General features: G+C 36.6%; 1 protein-coding gene across 4 annotated transcripts; it reads right to left on the bottom strand.

Annotated features, from left to right (window-relative positions):
* Positions 1 to 289: 289 nt before the first annotated feature.
* Positions 290 to 15,264, bottom strand: LOC121259690 (5'-3' exoribonuclease 3-like). 4 transcript variants are annotated; one of them, XM_041161395.1, is made up of 24 exons: positions 14,882 to 15,264; positions 13,830 to 13,932; positions 13,654 to 13,730; positions 13,129 to 13,320; positions 12,868 to 12,987; positions 12,658 to 12,720; positions 12,260 to 12,409; positions 11,987 to 12,151; positions 11,557 to 11,634; positions 11,358 to 11,444; positions 10,402 to 10,525; positions 10,154 to 10,302; positions 9,839 to 9,934; positions 9,617 to 9,712; positions 9,416 to 9,486; positions 8,601 to 8,729; positions 8,433 to 8,509; positions 8,318 to 8,358; positions 8,142 to 8,216; positions 7,854 to 8,011; positions 3,391 to 3,507; positions 3,229 to 3,304; positions 1,370 to 1,449; positions 290 to 1,245 (listed from the first exon to the last, which is right to left on the bottom strand). In XM_041161395.1, exons 1-24 carry the CDS (start codon positions 15,083 to 15,085, stop codon positions 525 to 527), a joined length of 3,249 nt encoding a protein of 1,082 aa, XP_041017329.1. In that variant the 5' UTR covers positions 15,086 to 15,264; the 3' UTR covers positions 290 to 524. The 4 variants fall into 4 exon arrangements, with proteins under 4 accessions (XP_041017329.1, XP_041017328.1, XP_041017327.1 ...); XM_041161394.1 differs by having other exon boundaries at positions 3,391 to 3,495; positions 10,154 to 10,525; XM_041161393.1 differs by having other exon boundaries at positions 10,154 to 10,525.
* Between the last annotated feature and the right edge of the window lie 6,798 nt (positions 15,265 to 22,062).

Raw genomic sequence — 22,062 nt, forward strand, 5'->3', positions numbered from 1 at the left:
TTTAAGTAAAAAAAAAAAAACTAAAAAACAAATTAAATACGAGCAGTCAAAGTGAGGTACAAACTCAGGCGAAATAGTAATATTTCTCTATATATAATAGTTTATGGATAACACGTCAGCACGATATAATGGAAATGCAAAACATATAATATTTAGTATAACTCTCGCGCTAATAAACACTAATTATACTGAACTTGTCCAACTGATAATGTCTCGATGCTTATAAAAGGCTGAGACCTGCATCATTGATTCATTCTCTACGCCTGGATACAGATAAAAAAGTGAAAAAGATCATAATAATAAAATAAAATAAAAAGTTCAGAATGTTCCACAAGTATACTCGCAGCGTTTTTCCTGGAATTTTTTTTTTACCTTTCTATTTAAACTGAAATAATGGAACTACAGAGAGAAGGGGGAAAAAATAATTTAATGTTACAACACAACAAATAAAAAAGTGAATATCGTCCATTTTTATTGTCAAGGACAGCACAGGACAAGTCAGGGTGACTGGTAAAATAATTCTACTAGTGCCCATAGCCAGGCGCTGGTGGTGGAGGTGGGCGCTTATTTGATCTTCTTTCTAATACAGAATATTGGTTGCCTAGTTGTTGAGGGCCACCGTACCCCCTGGGAATGCCCTGGCTGTTCCTTGGAACCCAATTGCCCCATTGCTGATGACTAGAACCTCCAGGCGGCAGTTGGTAGTTCTGACGATAACTGTTGTGATCACCTTGGTAAGGATGAGCACGGACTCCATTTGGACTTTGTGCCATTTGTCCCCTAGCATACATGGGTCCTCCTCCATTCTGATGATACCCTGACTGATAGTTTACATTCCTCGAATACTCTCCTATACCGTGCATAACTGGTCGGTTATTTCTTTCGTAGAAGTTTTGAGAATGAGACCTATTGTTAGGATAGCGGGACGCTGGTGAGACATAAGGTGGATTGTACCCATCCTCATGGTAACCTGGACCGGCAGTGGAATTTGAAGATTGGCGATGTCCTCGAGGAAGGTGAAATGATCTTGGTTGGGGCATTCTGTTATATGCCTGATCATGAAACCTATCATTTTGGTAGGAAGCCATAGGCGGCCGATAAGGAGGCACAGTGTAAGATGGTGGCTGGGTGTGCATTTTATTGTCATATCCATTAGGATCTGCCTTCACTTGTAAGCTATTAACAACTAGTCGATGAGCTGCCTGCCCAAGCTGCCGGCCAGAAATGGTTCCCGAGGGATTTTGCCTGAAAGGAAAAGCCAAATCAACCACATTCAAATAGAACGAAATGATAAAAGAAAATAATCTTCGACAAGTCTAGTCTTAAATGTAATGTGCATCAATCAAAATGATACATGATCATGGAATACCTTCCATTCTCCCAAGGCTTCCTTCCAGAATCTTCATGCCACAGAACTGGTTCAGGTTTTAGATCCCCCAAATTCACAGTCTGTAAGAAAAGCCATGTTAAAAAGCCACACCCTGCTTAACCATCTTATCAAGCTTTTACATAACAGCCGTGTTAATATCTAAAATTTCAAATATGTATATATATATATATATATATATATATAATTGCATGATAGCTGTTTAACGGAAAAACTTCCCTTAGTGAACGCCAGATAGGAGAAGAATATAATATGGAGAAGAATATAATATTATTGGAAAATTAATCCAAAACCCAAGATAGAACGATCCAGTCTTTTGCCAGATACAGACCTCACTTTCTAACAGTATCCACATGAACAAAAAACTCAAATTAAATCACTTTCGGCATTACCTGATCTTCTTGCGAATCGAGCCACTCAACTTTATAAAGGATGAAAATATTCCCATATTATTTTTCCAGTCATCTTAAACCCCCCATATTAGAAAGGGTGAAAATATTCCTATCTTATTTTATCATTCATCTTAACCTCCCATTTTGGCTATTGCTCATTTTATGAACATTGTGCCACTAAACAACCGAACATTTTGTATCATCAACCATAGTTAGTTCAATAGCAATCGTAAATAGTTTTCCTTGGACTTCACATATATTTTATTCTCAAAATATCTTGTAACGCCCCAATGGAGGGCCCAAACCACATAGCCTATATGCTCCAAAAAGACTAGTCAATGATACAATTGGAGTCTCATTAGAATATTATAAAGAACAAGAACTCCTTCCCAAGCAATTTGGATCTCACACACCACCTACCTTAACCACTTGTTAGGATGGGGTATCATAATATTCCCCCTTATATTCCTAACATCCTCACCCACCCGTGGGTAGCCCAAGTGGTAAGGGCAAACTTGTGTGCATGGGCGTCCTCATGTCATAGGTTCAATTCTCCCTGGGATCAAACCGCGATTTAAGTGAGAGTTGCTATGCTAGTCTCCCCGGGAGTTTAGGTTCCATGTGTGACTGTTGTGGGGTGGTTCTCCCGTCATAAAAAATTAAAAAAATTAAAAATTAAAAAAATAATTTTAAAATAATAATAATAATAATAATAATCCTAAGATCCTCGCCGGGCCAGTCCGTCATAGGTGGCACGCCTCAAGTCCTCCATTTCTAGTTGAGATAGACTCTGATACCATTTGTAACGCCCCGAACAGAAAGTCCAAGCCACATGACCTATACTCCAAAAGGACTAGTCAATAATACATTGGACTCCATTGGAATATTATAAAGAACAAGAACTTCTCTTTCCCAAGCAATGTGGGATCCCTCATACACCACCTATTCTTATCACTTACTAGAATGGGATATCACAAATCTTAATGTACTTCTCCACTAAATCCACCTTGTTCTCAATCTTTGTCGTATCCTCTACAATACACTCATCCTTTCTAAACTCCTATTATTTTGATAAGTCACTCATCCTTATAAATTTTGATCTAACATATAGATAGTCATTGCTTTTGAGTATATATTGACCAGTAAATTCTACTATCCCGCCATCCATATTTTCACTTTTAGGTTTTGGGTCATCTCACTCCAAATTCCGCTCAAATTAGATTTCTGCTTTGTCCCATCAAAGAGTAGGATCGTGAAGAGATGTGAACTTAATGCTGATCCTTAATGCAAGCCTATGTGAGATAAAATTCAGCTTGTGAGACTCTAATTGTTCTCTATCTTTACAATAAAATTAGATATCCCAAACCATAGTTCATGAGAAAGGAGAAAAATCTAGTGGAAAAGGACTCTTTAACTGAAGTGCAACAAGCCTCACTAGCAACCACATACCTTCTTTGGGAATTTAACCCCCGCAGGCGGTCGGGTGACATGCTCATGCACATCTGGGAGTTGATATATAGCACATCTGAACAGCAAGGAATGAATAAGAAACAAAAATGAGGAGAGTCAAGATACATCAATTCAATAAAAAACAGTGCTCAAAAAGCTTACATGACTTGGTTGTCGATAATATCTTCCATCCCTATCACAGGAGACCTGAAAATAGGTGGGCGAGGTTCTCCGGCACATGGGGATAAATAACCATTCATTCCACCACTGCATTTAGCCCTAAATAAATCAGATAATAGTCTGGAAACATAAATTGAAGTGCGCAGCAGACTGGACCCGTTTCAATTATTTGCAACATAAACCAAGAAATAAGCAGTGAGATAAGCCTTCATTGTTCACTGGTCACTTCATTCACTTTATCCACCATGGCAGTACTATAGTATTTGGGAATCTGGGATGATATTCTCTTATTTTGGCAAGTTTAATCCTTTCCTATACTTTTAGAGAGGGAATTTTGTTGCAGATCAACTGGCGAAAGAAGGTGCAGTAGGGGTTTTCGCTACTTACTCTTTGGTTAGTAGGTTACTCAGCTACCTAATTTCGCTTTGGGGGATTACCTGATGGATTCATTGGGACCACCACAATTTAGATAACCATTTTTTCCAATTAGTTTGCCTTGCTTGTAACTGCAATAGACTTTTGCTTAAGCCTGTAAAAACAATTACCGTTTTAAACTAGTATAGTGTACAGGTCATAGTTTTTTTAAGCTTGGTTTTGGGTTTTTTGTAACCAAGTTTTTCTTGTAAAAGGTATTCCTCCACCAAAAGTGAGGATTTATTAATAAAGTTGGGGTAGGGATGGGCGGCGGGGAACCTGGCCACATACAGGGGCGTGCAAGCAGATGCCTACACGCTAGGGACTGCTAGGGGACAGGGCTGGGCCCAGGCCTGCCTGGGGTTTACCCTGTCTGCCCGGCCCAGTTACACACACGCACACATATATATATATATTAAAAAAATAATTTTTTTAATAAAACAACATCATTTTGGACAGAACTCCCCAAAACGTCATCGTTTTACATTAAGTTTTGTTTAAGTCTTTATGTCCCCCGCGGCGTCTCTCTCTTTCCTCTCTCTTCCTCTCACCAAAACCCCCACCGTCCGTCGTTGTCTCTCTATCCCCCTCTTGTCGTCTCCCTCGGCCTCCCAACCCCAGGTATCTCTCTCTCTCTCTCAAAGTTTGGTTTTGAATTTTGGATTTTTTTTTTTTTTTTTGGTTGGTTTTGGGCGATGGTTTGGGCGGACGATCATGGGGGCCAATCAGCCCCCCAACATCTAAGCAGAGGGCGGGGCCAAGCCTAAGGGCCCAACTCTCCCCCACCATGTGAGGTGAGCCTCATATTTTTGGACCTAAATTGTAAATTTAATTTGTAAATATGACTATAATTTAAAAATGTAGCTTTTAAATTTGCTAGTGCATATTTTGTGTAAGAGCATTAGCATTGGATTGGCCATCCTATTATTCAAATTTTGACTAATATGTAACTTTTTTACTTTTAGCTAATCATTCAAAACTTGAAGTCTACATTGGATTAGTCATCACACTATCTATAATAATAAAATTTTATTATTTTTTATTATTTATATTTTTTTAATTAATTTATATTTTATTTTTATAATCTTCAATCTCCAACAATCATATTCATTTTCATTTTCAAAATCTAACAATCTATAATATAATAATCTCATATGTATATAGATGATAAAATCTCATATAAATAAAAATCTCTTATCTATAATATAATAATCTCAAAAAATACTTTTAGACTTGCTATAATTCTTTTCATATTTGAAAAGAAGAATAGTTTTACTGTAGCTTATAGTTTGGATGAAAACAATTTTGCTAATTCAATGTGGAGCAAATATGGATGATATTTGCTAAATTTGAAGATGAAAAGGCATTTGGCTAATTCAATGCCAATGCTCTAAGTTGTAGTGTAGTAGGTTGACTCTTTTATAGATTGTCTTCACAATACAAGTCTCACACTTAAGCAATGTGAGACTTTTGTATTGCCTTGACAATCTATAAAATGGTTACCCTACTACACTACAACTTACACAAAATATTAAGTAAAAGTTCTACTTAATACATTGCCTTCACAATACAAATCCCACACTTAAGCAATGTGAGACTCTTGTATTGCCTTGACAATCTATAAAAGGGTTACCCTACTACACTACAACTTGCACAAAATATTAAGTAAAAATTTACTTAATACATATTACTATATTTATATATAGTACAAATAATAAATATTTATAAATATGTATAGTATAAATATATATTTATATGATAAAATATATAAGATGCGGGGATGGGGCGGGGCGGGGCGGGGCAACGAGGTGCAGGGCCCCGCTGCCCACCCCTAGGGTGAGGGGCTGGACCAGGGTGGCCCCCATCCAAAAAAAAAACCGTGACATGAGCAACCAAGGATGCAATATACTTATTAACAAACCACAGAGGTTCTGACAACATATGAAATATAGAAAATCACAATAATCAATTAGCCTTCGGCAGAAGAATTATAATTATAAATTGCCAAAAACAAATGTTGACTCCTATGAGAACAATTTAGGCATGCTATGTGAATAAACTTTAGACCTTTTTCTTCTGCTTTTCTTTTGGTAAGAGGGGGAGTGAGGGCTTCCTAAATACAGGCTCGGTTTCTCCAAAAGGGAAGACAATGTGTGGTAAAAGAAAAGTCAACATAAAAAGTTGTAATCCATAACGCAGGTCATAAAAGAGAAGTTGCGTCTTCCAATTACTAAGGGATGGTCAAGGCATCCACTAACAAGAATTAGGCTAAATAAATGGCTAAAACGGTTAAAACTGATTTTAACTTCTTCAATTATATATGAAGGGTCTGTTGAAGTTGCACAGGAAGGGTCATCGGGGGGTGGCACACCTCCGGTCAATGTTCTCATCGATGAAATGACGGTACCCACGCCAGAGGTGAAGGAACTTGATGTACTGCAGAGACTTGCCGCCAACCTAGAACCGCCAATGGTAACCATGGCTCACCACTCATGACGGAGAGAACCATTGGTATCTACTCAAACATCTTGCGACAACAACAATGGAGTTGTTGAGGAGGTAAGGGATTTGAATGCAGGAGATTGGGGGGGGGGGGGATATGGGTTTGTCGTTGGTGACTTGCAAGGAGGAATGTTTAGGGATTGGTGTACAGTTAGGAGCTTTGTTTGGGGAAGATTTTGTCCCCCTAGTATCTCTTCCTCCGATAAACAATATAGCTGGTTCATCATTGGATTGGGTTTTGCAAAAGATTAACGAGATACAACAGTGTGTGGGGATTACATGTGGAGGATTTGACAACCAATTCACAGCACTACTCGGTCACTTGCTTGAAACAAAATCAAGATTTAAGAAGAGTAGAGAGTTAAAGCGTCTTTACTTGGGCAATCAACTACGACGCAAAGAGAGGTAGTACAAGTCGAGGGAGGACTAGAGAGGGAGGACAGGAGTATGAAGTCTTCCTTCATCCTCATAGGATCATTCAAGTGGAGTGTTAGTCTTGTGGGAAACAAGGGGTTGGGGTAGTTATAGTAACTTGCTTTGCTTTTTTTTGGGGGGCGTGTTTTGTCCCAATCGGGCTTGGAGTATATTGGATAGGTTTCTAATTTCTCCCTCTTGGGTGATGTTCATTAGGGGCTCTTTATTATGGGCTAGGTGTTTTCTCTTGTATACACCCAGTGTACTTGGTTACGCCTATTGATATTAATACATTTTTACTCATTAAAAAAAAAAAAAAAAGTGTGGAATCAAGTTTTTCAGGTTTTGTCCCATCAGAAAGAAAAAAATAAAAAATAAATAAATAAAAAAAATAAAAAATCACTTAGATGGAAAAGCATAAAGGTGCGATTAATTTTTCATCAAATGTGGCACATACTGGTTTATAAGATATAATCCATCTTACTAAGATGGCATCTCTACCTATCAAGAAAAAAAGCTAAGATGGCATGTTATCTGGCTTAAGAAACACAAAAAGCAATGCAAGTTAAGACATTATGCATTCATTATAAAGTACAAGATTAAGATGGAAATGTAAGATTCACTAAAACAGAATACACACAAACACACACACACACGATCACAACCAATCAGACATCATATGGATTAACAAAATAAATATTTATAAAGAGGTATACAGGGACCACAATGTCACAAGCTTTTGAGGGGAAAATGAAATTTAAATGATCAAACAACCAAAATATGGAACATTATAAATTGGTAGGAAAACAACAAAAAATAGAATAAGATTTAAGGAAAAGATTTCCTTATTTCTTTTATACATGGCTTTAAAAAGATAACTTCTAAATCTTGTATCCCCATTTTTCTCAAGACGAGAACCTCTTTGTGATATTACCAAACTACAAACTGGGGAAACATGAATGGAAGTTGCATCAAAATGTTGTGCACAAAAAATGACAGCAGTTCTGCAACCCAGATCAAGTAGATGGTAACCATAAGGAGAATTCTCAAATGCACGGAATGATTACTTGGAAAAAATTAAATTTCAGTGATAACAATTAAAAACTACTACAAACCTTTTTTCAGGCTCAATTCTCTCCTTAATTTTAGCACGTTCTTCATCTGTTAACCTTTTACACTTCTCATCAAGAATACTTATGCATACAGAGAGAGGATGACACAATTTCACAAAAAGCATGTCGAACATCATGCTATTTCTCCGTACCTCCTCCACCTTCAAAATGATACAGAAACCAATTAAAATTTGAAGTCATATCTGGAAAAAAGTGAGAAAAAGGGGAGGCAAGGAAAACAAAACTAGCAAGGTACCAGAGTATAAAACTGGCTTATATCAAACATCATACCGTCAATGTATGTTCAATTTTCTGTACTTCTGTAAGAAGACGAGCTTCATCGATAAAAGGCAATTTTGCAATACCCTTAATAAAAGCAAGCAAAGGTGTCAAAAATATTGATAAAATGGCTCTCCTACTCATCATCATCATCCTGCCTAGAAAAACAGATTATAACAGAAGCCCACCTGCCAGGCATACCGTTTGCCATTCATATCCACCTCAAAATCTGAAAACAGCACGGTGATTTTAAGGGAGAGAAATTCTTATTACCTATAATTACATTTTATGCAAGAAGCATACCAGTCGGGTAGAAATCAATGATAGGTGAATCCGGCTCAGTCATCAGTTTCCTGTAATGCTCAGGAAGTGCATGGCAACTGAAAAGGGATAACAACTTGCTCTCAAGTAAATGAACAGGATACAAAAATGCGAAAAGAAAATCAAATATAGAAAGTGTGCATACTGCACCTTGCAGCAGGGAATACTCCTAAAAGCTGATTGAATGGTTTGAACGGAGAGCCAAGCTCAAAGTTTATATTCAACTGACCAAGATCCTTGAGATCAGAAGCAAAAGGCGCATAATGATAGGGATAAAACCTACAACAAAATTTGTTCAAAATCAGTGCAAGGAACCAAAAACAAAGAAGCATATAAAATATAGAGAAATAATAAAAAAGATAATTCACAGCACAAAAGACAAACGAGCCCCACAGCTCTTAAACATCTGGCCAGGCCCTTACAGATTGATCTTTTAAGTTGAATAAAGGTTATTCAAGGCCAAGTTGCATCAGCTGTTACTTTGTTTGTAGTAATTGGTTTCATGTATACATGTTCCTGGGACATCAAGTTGTGCGATACCTCATAGGATAAGAATAAGAGTAGGTGCTGAATGGGATCCCACATTGCTTGGGAAGGAGAAATTCTTGCTCTTTATAAAATTCCAATGGGGCTCCAATTGTATCATTGACTAGTCCTTTTGAAGTATAGGTCATGTGGTTTGGGCCTTCCATTGGGGCGTTACAAGTTGGTAGTCTAAAAATGAACCTTAACCATATAATACAGTCCCTTGATGAACTCATTCACCTTTTTTCCCTATCGGGCAAAAATGTAGGAAGGGGTGATTGCACCCCTACCTGCATCCCTAGGAAAGCAACCCTGTTAAACCCCACTGAGCCAATAGAGCTAGGTACCGCCTGACTGTAACAAGATTGTAGCTGCATTCTAATTGACAATTGATATTGTTCCCGTATGAATTTAAGAAGAAAAAGAGAAAACAAACTCACCACTGCCAAGAACAAACCCCTTCGTAATAATAGTGCATGACCCAACACAGGCCTTCTGTGTACCTCAAGACCTGATAGAAGTGCCAATATACAAGATAAATCTACAGTTCTCCCAAATACAAGTGCTAATATGTTAGATAACACTTACTGATAAAAAAATATATATATATGTTAGATAACACTTGAATTCATTTTACTCACAACATCTCTTCTTATTGCATCAAGCTCCTCAGGAGTTCTTGCAGAAAACTTTTCTTCATAATATCTTTCTTTCCACCCCGGTTCTCCCAATCTAACCTAATAAAACAGCACAAAAGATATAACAACTCAAGGTAAAGCATGCAATAAGCAGAAGTTAATTGAACTTTGTATGATGCCAAAATTCAGATACAATCAATACGCAAAGGTAACTTATTGTCAAACCTTGTCCTCTTCTGGCTTGTGAGAGTTATAGACATCAGATTTCTCGCGAAGTACCTCCTTCAGCTTTGCTTTCAATTCTTCTTTGTTTTCATCTACCTGAAAAGCAAGAAAAATAAAGATGACGACTCAATGAGCATCAATTTAAGATCTTATAACGGTAAAAAAAGATGACAAACAAACGACCATACAATAAAGATGCACTATAACTCCTCGCCAGCAAGACTCATACCCAAACCCATATAAAGTTACTCATAACATATGGCTGATGGAGTCAGATTTACATTAAAGTGCCTCTCCTGAAACAGGAAAACATACTTCTATTTCAAAGCTACTTTCAGCTTCAACAATAGCGGCACCAATAGTGGTCCCTGAAGACAAACGTGCAACTTTTTGTGGCCGAGTAGAAGTCCCTCTAGCATCTGAGGCCCAAGCCTGCTTGCTTTTAATGTCAAGCCCTGATAACCCTGCAGTGGCTTGTCCAAGTTGGTAATCTTTTCTAGCAGACATTGAGCTCTCTGAACTGTGATTAAATCCTGATTGTTGATAGGGTGAAGGTGAAGGACCAGAAGCAAGACGAGAACCATGATATCGAGCAATCGGCACCAGAGACTCGGGTTGAACTAGAGGCTGTGCGTCATCTCCTCTCACAGCACGTCCCTTTTCACGCTTTATTCTTTCAGCTTGCCGCTGAAAAAGGAAAGCAGGATAAAATATTCATCAATTATTTCAGTTTTTTATACTTGGGCTATGCCTATTTCAGTATTAATAAAATATCTTTTAACCTATCAAAAAATTTGTTTTTTTTTTTTATTTTGTAAAAAAATAAAGGCATTATATAGGAATAACATATGGCAAAAAGCAATACTCTAATCAACCGTCACAGTATTGGACCAAATAATATTCTTAGAAAAGCATTGCTTTAAAATGGAAGCAGTTTGAACAATAACACAAATTCTGAGATATGCAGAACTCCCCATAAAGGGGCCAAGCAAAAAAAGTAGTCAGGAATCAGAAGGCAAGAATATCGGGAACTTGACTCGCTCTCTCAAAACTAATTCCACCTAAATTGAGTTTGGCCTCATCAATCTTTTTTCATTAATTAAGGTCAGCCACACGTCTTTTTCACCATTCTGCCTCATCATATAAGGTGATACCTCAGCTCCCTGCTTATCATATCCTTCTCACTGCTTCCTGACAGGCACATATTATTACATCATAAGCTCGACAATTATTTTTTATATATATAAGTAATAAGTTCAACAATTCTTTGACACCTTAGTTCTATTTCAAGTTATTATTTCAGCCATGAATGCATGTGGAACTGAATGAATCCACAAGGTAGTGGGAAGAGTCAGGGATAAAATGAAGAAGCTGCAGTTGATAGATAGAATCATCACCATACTTACTTATAAAAAAAAATCATCACTATACTTACTACAATCCTCATCAATCAAGAGAACATCACATCATGAGGTTAGCCAGAACCATGTCAAATTGTCAATCCAAGAACAGAGAAAACCTGATGCAATCGAGCTCTTTTCTGGAATATCTTATCCTCGAAAGATCCAACAGCCTGAATGAAATGCTCCACCCGGCTCAAATTTGGCTGTGAGCATCAAGAATGATATACAGCCCATAAAGAAGATTAATACGGGAGAAATCAATTTGGCAACTGAACAAACTTCTAGAAGCTAATATGAAGAAAATCAATGAAATACCTTGCTTCCATTAGTCAAATAACCACCCAATGCCCTAAATTCCTTCTTGTATATTGCCATCAGCAAGTTAATCGCACCCTATAAAAATAACAGGGTAGTGGATATTCATTTGCATAAATCTTAGAGAATTCAAAAAGGAAATTCAATTACAGCTTTCCTGCAAATTCCAATATGTATGCATGTGCATAATTTTTGTTGTGGATTGCTAGAGTGGAGATTACACATAATTACTGAGATTAAAAATGGCCAGAGTCATGCCTATTTATTTAATTCATCATAACAAGAAATTTTACAAAACATTGGAATTTGCCATTTTTCCCATCGAAGCAGGGCAATTCAAACCTTTTTTAATAAGAAGTTAAAACTTTAAACCATATGAATAGGATATTTTATAAAATTTCCTCCAAAATAAATCACTTATTTAACAAACCTCGCGAATCTCTAAAGTGGGCATATGTGGTAAGAAATCATTGCCAACAAAGAAACACATGAAGATAAAATCATCTACAATGCATTCAAGATCAATCTTGAATGGAGCGTTAGGAATCGCCATTTCATGCTCCAAATATTCTCTAAGAGTCCAAATGTTGAGAAACTGCCAAGAGGATATATATAGTTCTATATTAGTGATGATGATATAAAAAATATTTCTATTAATACACAAATGACTATCGCCAAGGTCTTCCACAAAACGAAATCAAACCTGGTATGGTTTTTTAGTAACAACAGCCCCTTCACCTTTCTCATCAAATTCTCCAGACTTCCTTTTTGCCTTCCCTTCACAATTTGCTGCTAAATGACCCATCTGGCCACATAGGAAGCATTTGTCTTGTTGCCCAGGGGTAAATACAATCTGAAATGGACCATCCAAAAACAAACTGATTGTTTGTTATAAATGGGGAGAAAGCCTAGGCATATAATACCAATTGATTCTAATGAACGAGCATCTCCATAGTTCTACAATCAACCATAAAGAGAAGAAGCCGAAGTGTCCTGATTTCCCTCAATTTCTTCATTTAATAATCTACCCAATATAGCTTATTAAAAAGGAAAATAAACATAAAAGCAGAAGTAAATTCATGTAAATAGTGGAATGCCAACCTCTCGAAGTATTGAAAAATGAATTTCGTGGGTAGCCAAACCTAGCATTATCAGATCTGCATCCTATCATGTCACCAATTAATAGAGAGCAACAAGTGTTAGTACAGAATAACAGGGTAACATTCTATCTATCAAATGCCAAAAAAAAAAAACAAAGCAAGCCAATTTTCCTAATACAAGTGAACGTATATGTCAAAGGAAGATATGTACCAAACCATACAGGCAATGACGTGTATTTGGGTCATAACCAGGGAGGTTTCTTTGAAGGCGGACATATGACATAATCTTGTGTTCCCCTTCGCCAGGAACATTGGCATCAGAGAGAATGACCTTTCCAAAAAAAATTAAAATAAAAAAGTGAAGTTAACACGCTCCTTGATAATTGGAAGACACACAAACAAGAACATTATAACCACAATGAAACAAAAATATAACCTCAAAAGTGGCAAGGTAGCTTGGTAAGTAAAATACCTTGATTTTTTCCCAACCAGGGTCATTGTTCAATCGGAGATGAATATAGTACTGCAGTGCAACTGATAGAACAGCCATAAATTCAGTTCCTGGTGTAATGACATTAGAATCAAAAACTTGTGACTCCTGTTTAGGAGGAAGCTTTCTGCCCTCTCTCTCAAATTCCTCTCTTAGCCGTGCTTCTTCAGCTGCCTGCAGAAAAAAGGTATCAATATCAATAGTTGGAAAACCTCACTTATTCTCTATCTCATTTTCATTTCTTTTTGGCGCTTTTCCTCTTCTTGGGAAAGGGAGTGACAGCACGTTATCGAGCACGATACAGTTAAGAAGCCCATTATTGGGAAAGGGAGTGACAGCATGTTATACGTGCTAGGTGCCTCATCGTGTGTGCATGCAAGGGCTTCTTAACTATACTGTTAGTTACCTATCAAAAAGAAAACTATATTGATTAGTAACAAACAATCAAGTTAAGAAGCCCTTGCATGCACACATGATGAGGCACCTACCACGCATAAAAGCACATACCGCATCTGATGCATCTTTAGCCGCTCTAAAACGCCTAGATCGCTGTTGATTCATTTTAGCCCTTGGGGCAACACCATCTACCAGTAGTTTCCAGATAATCAGAGTTATAACGGCACATATGATACTTATTGGCTAGCACATTGCAGTAACAAAATAAAATTAACTCCAATACTCACCAATGGCCATGTATAGCAGCTTTCGAGGCCTCACCATCACAAAAAGCCTATCAATGTAATCAAACATACACTGAAATACTTCCGTGTAAGTTGTTGGAGAAGGCTGCATAAATTATAAAACACAGTAAAGGCATAATTGGTTAAAATACATTTAGAAAAAAGGATGACAGGCCAGGAGAATATGGTATACAATTATAAAGCGTATTGAAAGACATTATTCCATACAAAATCAAGAGAGCATTGATGTTGGTCGATACAGACAAGCCTTCAAAAGATTAATATAACATCCTTCTTCACGTGAGAGAATACTAGACTAGAAGGCATCTCTAGCATAAAAGAACCAAAGTTTCTCCAAAATGCCTTTACAAGGATCCAACACTTTATCCGACGGAATGCAAACACATCCACCCACGACAGAGCCCTTAGGACTTATCCATGGAACCTAAACCCCCAGGGAAATATTTAGTCAACACATTTAGTCAAGGTACTTAATTATAGGAGGGAATCGTCACCAAGTATAAGCACGTTCACAATTTCTTCATACATTTGCAACATAAACATTCTAAAAAGACCATAAAACATGCAACCAACTAAGCTCTCGCTAGCTTAATAAAATATATATATAAGCGCTGAAACGACCATAATAAAAGTACACAAAAAATGCCCGTTTGTTACACTCAGTTGCAGTTAACAAGTACTTAGTGCACTGGGTTTTTTGCCGGTAAAAGACGTGTTGCATTTGCATGGTCTCTGGGATTCCTCATCATCAAAAGTTATCATTTGGTGATTACTATAACAATTATCTCAGCCACATTCTATGCAATTAGTGAACACTGAGCACGTGTGCTACGCAAATAGCAGCATTCATTAACCAATTCAATAAACGCAACAATACCTAAGGTTAAAACAATTTGACATACTCCCGCAAAATAAAAATAAAAAAAAAATACTGGAAAATACAACCATACACGAAATCAACCACAAATCCCTAACCGCGTTGTAAAGCATTAAAACTAGAGGCGAGATAAATGAAATTGTGTATTGACTCGTACCCTGTCCTCGGGGTGAAAGCAAGGGTGAATAATCCCGTTCATGTCGAGGTAGAGATTGTCGAATTCCATGTTGTTAGGGTTCGGCTTACTAGTATCGACCGGAATTTGAACGCCCTCGATTACGACCGGTTCTTCTTCGATCACATCCACCACCACAAACGGGTACTTCTCCGCTAACCACCTATAGAAAGCCGGAACTCCCATTGCAAGTGAAATGGAGCTCGCAGCCCAGACAGGTGAACGAGAAAGAGCGTCGCTCAACGGAAGAGAATCTTAAACGTAACCCCGGTCTTAACTGAGAGAAAAAAGAATATGCTCTAGAAGAAACCGCGCCGAGACTGTTGGGGACACGAAATCTGTTTGGTGGTGACGAACTAGGGCACGGAACTAGACTATGCGACGGTGGTACCCCCGCCTGATTGCATGATATTGGTTAAAAACGCTACGATTTTCAGAGAAAGATGGAGGCTATTACGTCTTTTTGTATGGTTGGTAGTTAGGTTTGACTTCTCCATTAGATACTAAACATATAAGAATATTGTTGGTATGCCTTTTTATTATTTTTTTAAAAAATTTTATTTATTGATTAAGAAATGATTATTAATATATTTTTATTTTTTAAAAATATTAAAAAATATTAAAAAAATGTGAAAAGTCAAAAGAAAAAAATTAAATTTTGCCTAAACAACACACCCCGAACGTTGGGCAACAGTCTAGCATTACTTAACATATAATATTAGCGAAATAGTTTATAAATAATAATAAAATAATAATAAATAATATATTAATAATAATAATAAAATAATTTAAGAATATCATAAAAGAGATTAGCCGGTACAATACGTCTCACATTGTCATCTAAGTATTGCCAAATAAAGAAAAATATAATTTGAAATACATATTGTCATATACTTGTTACCAGTATTTTGCATATTGGACTCCAAATTATTATAATCGATTCTTTACTTAATCACACTGCCTGATATATTACAATATTTAACTATTAAGAATGTATCACGATCACTTACTTTTTCATCCTTTTTTAAAGGTTGTAAATTGATTATAGTATAAAAGTAGCCATTTTTAGTAGTTAGATGATACAATATACCAGTTCTGGTAATATTTTAGAGTATAAAACATAAAACTTCTGATAATTTAAACGTTCATCAAGGTCTATAATACCTTAAAAGTCATATACAAAGAATATAAAATGTTTAATGGATGATATAATGAATTAGTTTTTCTCGAAATTGAAGAAAGGCTCAAGGAGGGACGATGCAATTGGAAGTGAGGTAAATGAAATACTAAATGCATATAGGGGTCCAGATGACATGAGAATCTTCATCAGCCTTCATTCCTATAATATTAATGATTAATAAGATGCATATTACATTTATCTCTATGCAAGTCTAATCATCCAATGAGCAGGGATGGACTCGGGGGACCATGGCCCCGTCCCTTTAGGGACTATCTCCTGGTGTAGGCCAATTTGGAATGCCTTTGATTGTGGCTTTGGAACGAGTTATACCATTTATAAGTTGACATGCAAATACATCGTTTATTTTAGGCATGTTGTGGGACTACATTACTCATAACCAAAATATATGTGTGTGTGTGTATACTCGATGTGGCAGTAGATTTTTCCACACGGTCTGTTTGGTATGTATGTTACTAGCATGCTTGTAAAGAGATTTTTTTTTTTCTCTACTGGAATATAAGAAGGAAAGGAAGGGAAGGAACATGCTATTATCCATCTTCGACCATTCAAGAATGGGTGATTTGATCATCATTTCACTCATGTCAACTTATATGGAGAAATCCTTGTGCGTGAGAAATGGCTTTAAAAAAAGAGCAACGAGGGGTGAGTCATTTTCAAGGCATGCAGGGAAATGTTGGTGTAGTCAATAATAGAAGAAGATCAAGATGGAGAAGAGAAGAAGGGGGGACTAGAGGTTAACAGGCTCAATCTTTTGAGTGAAGGGCTTCCTCAAAATGAGAAATGGAACCATTTCAAGCAACCCAAAAAATTTGACACGAGTGAGAATTAAGCTTTTCAAAGAAAGTGTTCAAGTAAAGTAAGAAGATATTTAAAGAAAAATTTTATTCATCATTTTCGTATTATATATAATTTTTATTTTATTTTTTTCTTATCAAATGTATAATGTACGAATTATGAGTAAAATTATTCAATTAATTTAAAAAATAAAAATAAATAAATAAATATAATATGCAAAAATGATCAATAAGAAAACTCTTAGATAATATGCCGTGCGAATCATTGAAGGAAATTAACACCACAAAAGTGAATCAGTGATTGTTGACTTACCAATTAAGTGCTATAGATACCCCACACGGCCACATCTCTCTTACCAACCGAATTCGAATGACACGATCCCACGATGTTATTTCAAGCCCAAATACCCCAACAGGCCACACCATCATCCAATCACGAAGTCCCGAGATCGTGATTCCCGAGATGCTTTGCACATTTTCCCTGGAGCTTGGAAAGCGAAGCCATGTCTGAATCTTTGTGGCAATGGCGTCTAAATTCTTTTGCATTTGCCATTGTCTGTTTTGGGCTCCAATATATTTTAAGGCAAGGGACAACAAAGATGAAATGATGGGTAGATAGCCAAACAACCGAGACGGCTTGAAAGAATAACGTGAATGGAAATAATAGTTATGATTATGAGTGTGTAAGTTTTGTATAATAATTTTTAAAAAAGTGAATAAATATATAATTTATATAAAAAACTAATTTTTTAATAATAGATCTTATTTTTTTTAAAGTACTGTATGACATTTGCGTACTTTATAACTATATGTAATATTACTCTAACGTGAAACTGAATATACAACACCAATTGGAGAGAGTGAGCAATGGCCTAGTGCTAGACCGACCTATGACATCGACACCTTTTTAGACCGTGTTGGTAAGTGAAATAGTCTGATTATTTACTATTATTTATTATTATTTATAAATTATTCACCATTTTTTCTCTGTTATTCATTATTTTTTTACTATTATTTATAAATAATATAAGATGATTTTAACATTCAAACGGAGTCTTACGAACATGCAATCGAATTTTTTCAAGTGGGTCTTTGAGCTAATAAATTAATAATTGCATATAAATGGTCAGCTTCAAGCAAGCACCTCCAAATGGCATATTTGTATTCTCTTCAATATATTCAAGAAGGAAAAAGCTCAAGCCAGACGAGTGCTTTTCAAATTTTTACACCTGCCAATGATGCGCTGCCATGTAGGAGGTGTAGGAAACTCGATTCTACACCTCATGCATGAAAAAAAAAATCATTTCTCTCCCCTCCCTCGCACAGTATTTCCTCTCATTTCTCCTTTTTCCGTACCAATTTTCTCTCCCAAGCAGACATTTCCTCTCCTTTCTCCCTTTTCCCCAGTGTCGATTTCCTATCCTCTCCCTAGAAGCCATTTCCTCTCCCATTCTCCTTTCCTTTCTCTCTTCAACGCCCCTACAATAAGATGTGAAACATTTTAATAGGAATTGTTTTGATGCTTCTTGTTAGCATAAAACTATGGGAAAATTCAAACCAATAGCAATTAGCGAAATATTGCTTGTAGAATTGCAATAAATAACTAGAAAGACAGATATAAGAGAGTTGAACACTATAAACCTTTTTATTTGGGAATTTATGATTTTTAGAAAATTGTCTACTTCTTATGAGAGATGTAGAACAGAGAGAAGAGAGAGCTGAAATTAAAAAGCTTTCATTTTTTGTTGTTTACATTCAATTCATTTTCTTATTTTCTTCTCTTTCTTGTTTATTTTTTCTCTCTCTATCTCGTCTTTCATCTTCTTACCCAGCTCCCTCCACTAACCATAATCGACTACTCTGAGTACTCTCTCCTCCTTTCTCTCAATTTAATTGCTTTTTTCAAAACTACTATTTCTAGATGCTATAAGAGAGGAAGTCTGGTATCGGGAAGAAAAACTAAGTGACGGTTTAACCTTTACAGGATTTTGATCAAGAACTCTTGAAGTAGGAGAAGAAAAAAAAATAAAGTTTTAAATGGCTCATTTCATGGCTTCCAATATTAAGGCCCTCAACCAGTCAACCCAAGTACAACAATAGCAACTACAACAGCAACGTCGGCTTGAGAGAGAGAGAGTATTTTAGAGTGTGAGAGAAAGTGCGTGATTGGGGTGAGGGGAAATAGCAAACAACAGGGTGTGAGGGGGGGGGGGAGGTCGAGAAAGAGAGGAAGATGTTGTGAAATTTCTTTCATCATGCAAGTGTATAATGGAGTTTCCTATACCTCCTAGGTGGCAGCTCATCATTTGACAGGTGTAAAAATGAGAGGTATCAAATTGAGGAAATCAATTGGGTTTTCTTATACATTTTGCAGTAGTTAAATACACATATGGGATAACAATTACTTGTTTGAGATCCTAAAATATAGAGCAGTTAGAAACTGTTTCCTAAATCTAAGAAACAACAATATTGAATGAATTCAAACATAGAGAAACTAACGGGCTATTATAATCTATTACAATGAAACTAACGGGCTATTATAATCTATTACAATCCTCTTATATGCCCCTCAAGATGGAGCTCGAGATAGAAGTCCAATCTTGGATTTGAGATAAAAAAAAAAAAAAAAAAAAAAAAAAAAAAAAGCGGGCATGGAGAAGAGGTTTGGTGAGTGCATCAGCACGTTGATCTGCTGAAGACACATGAGCAACACGAAGGACACCATTTTGGACTTGGTCCCTAATGAAGTGAAAATCAATGGCAACATGTTTCATTCTGGAGTGAACACACGGGATTGGAACAGAGTTGGGTAGCACCAACATTGTCACAGTATAAGATGGGACAACAAGGTAGTTGAACGCCAAGATTAGTTAGAAGATGACAAAGCCAATTAAGCTCAGCAGCTGCATTAGCCATTGACCTGTATTCAGCTTCAGTGGAAGATCTAACAACAGTTTTCTGCTTCTTAGAACTCCAGGATACTAGATTGTGACCAAGATAGATGACATGAGCACTAGTGGATGAAAAATCATCACTGTGCCCAATCTGTGTCTGAATAGGCTTGTAAGTTGAGTGGTAAGTCACAATGAAGATAATTTGAAAAAGTACGGAGATTCAATAGGGACTGACGATGTTTTTGGAGGCCTTCATTAATAGTTCCACACAGATAGCGTAGTAGACATTTAACAAAGCTCCAACGGTCGATTGTTGGTATGTGCATATACTTATAAAGCTTGTTAATCGCAAATGCAAGGTCTGGTCTTGTAATCAAGAGATATCGAAGGCTGCCAACAACTATTTTGTATAAAGGTGGTAATATGTTACACGACCCATTAACCCAATACGAACACAACACGATAAAAGCGGGTTAGGGTTAAGTGTTAACGGGTACGGGTCAAAATAGGTTGACCCGTTATGACACGATTGCTTAACGAGTCACTAACGGGTCAACTCGTTATGACCTGTTAAAAAAGTTAAAATTACCCTTATACCCTTATGACCTAAAACTTAAATAATAAAAAAACCATAACTCTAATCTAACTAGCCGCCCCCTCCCCCGGTTTCACACTCTCTATATTTATTTTTCAAAACTCATCGCAACCACGCCTCCCCTTTCTAGGCTCCACTCATTTTCACGGTGACGCCGCGTCGTCGCCGCCAACCTTCAGTTTTCTTTAGTCTTCACGCCTCACAGTGATGTCGCCCCCTCTAATTTCAAGGTGATGCTGAGTCGCCCACGCAGACTTAAAGCCACGGATTCGCACTGTTCGCCGCCAGCGCCCCGTCGCCCACGCCACACCGCCCATTATAAGAAGATTAGCTTGATTTTCGTTGCTATATTTGTTGTATTGTACTCGGTGAGATTTGTCGAGATCCCCACAATCACAATCTCAATGACTTTTCAATTTTTTTTAGTTTTATCATATAATCTCTATACCAAATAATAGGATTTAACGAATCCTTCAAATTACATGCCTAAAAATGCATATTTCACGTTCTTCATTTGTTCTCCTGTACTTTCTTTTTTCCCCTTCATCGGTATGTTATGGTTATACTGTTTTTGAGACCTGTGCCAAACAAAATTTACTTATGGCTAAGACTCATTGTTTCTTAGTTTTGGAATAGATTTTGAGACTAATTTAGCCTTTTTTGCTGGCTACAAACTATAGTTGTTTGGTGGTGCTTGATTTTTGCACTATCACCTCCCATTTTCAAAGCAAAACAGGGCAAAAGAAAGCCTACTAATTGTTGAGAATGAGTTTTGGCAATAAGATGTTTTTAGTAAAAGTACTTTATATATAACGTTTTATCCATTTATGTAAATGTAGTAATTTTGTATTATCATTGAATCGTCTCTTTATTTTTATTAAAAAAAATTAACAGTTTACGGATATTTAATACTTGATCCTTGTGATAAAAGTGAATGAAGATGCAATATGTAACTATATATCTAACAAAACAACATATGAAGCCAAATAAATATGCAGAGAAACACGACTGCAATTGGCCTTGGGTCTATGGGGCTGCCACACGTTCATTTGAGATATGGAAATGAAAATTCAAGGTCATTTCCAAATACCATTTTTTTTTATTCAATTCTGCTGGACCTATAATTCACAGATATATGTTTCTGGAGATTAACTAGTAGTTGTACATTCCACCATTTCCATGTATATTTCTCAGTCAGCTAGCACCACAGCTGTCAATAAGTCTCTGTAAATCTTATATATAATGTCCTACTTTTACATTTGTTCTTGTTGTTTGTTGTCATATGAGTTCGACAGCAAGTGATAATGACGATTTGATTGATTTGGATCTGTTTGACTTAGAAAGTTTTCAAAACGAGGAAGTTAAAGCAAAAAGAAGGAAACGGTCAAACGTGTGGGCTTTTTTTGAAATTGTTCATGATTCTGAGATCAATGATGGCAAGCCACGAGCCAAGTGCAAGATGTATGGAGTTACTTACATGGCAGCAAGTAAATATAGAACCGGAAATATGAAGCGTCACATTGACACATGCCCTAGGATAAGTTCACGAGATATTAGTAAGATGATGTTATCACAAAATAGTGAAAATATTTCGGTAAGCACTCTTAAATTTGATACTGAACAATATAGAGAAATTTTAGTAGCTGCTATTGTGAAGCATGAATTGTCTTTTCGGTTTG

Source organism: Juglans microcarpa x Juglans regia, chromosome 4D (assembly GCF_004785595.1).
Source record: "Juglans microcarpa x Juglans regia isolate MS1-56 chromosome 4D, Jm3101_v1.0, whole genome shotgun sequence".
Lineage (NCBI taxonomy): Eukaryota > Viridiplantae > Streptophyta > Magnoliopsida > Fagales > Juglandaceae > Juglans > Juglans microcarpa x Juglans regia.

Bases quoted from the DNA above. Each gene is read 5' to 3' on its own strand.
- LOC121259690 (XM_041161393.1), bottom strand. From the start codon at position 15,085: ATGGGAGTTCCGGCTTTCTATAGGTGGTTAGCGGAGAAGTACCCGTTT. The intron at 13,731-13,829 runs GTGAGTATTGGA...AACTACTGGTAG, and splicing joins GCTGCTATACATGGCCATTG to ATGGTGTTGCCCCAAGGGCT. The intron at 10,526-11,357 runs GTTTTCTCTGTT...TTCCTTTTTCAG, and splicing joins AAAGAGCTCGATTGCATCAG to CGGCAAGCTGAAAGAATAAA.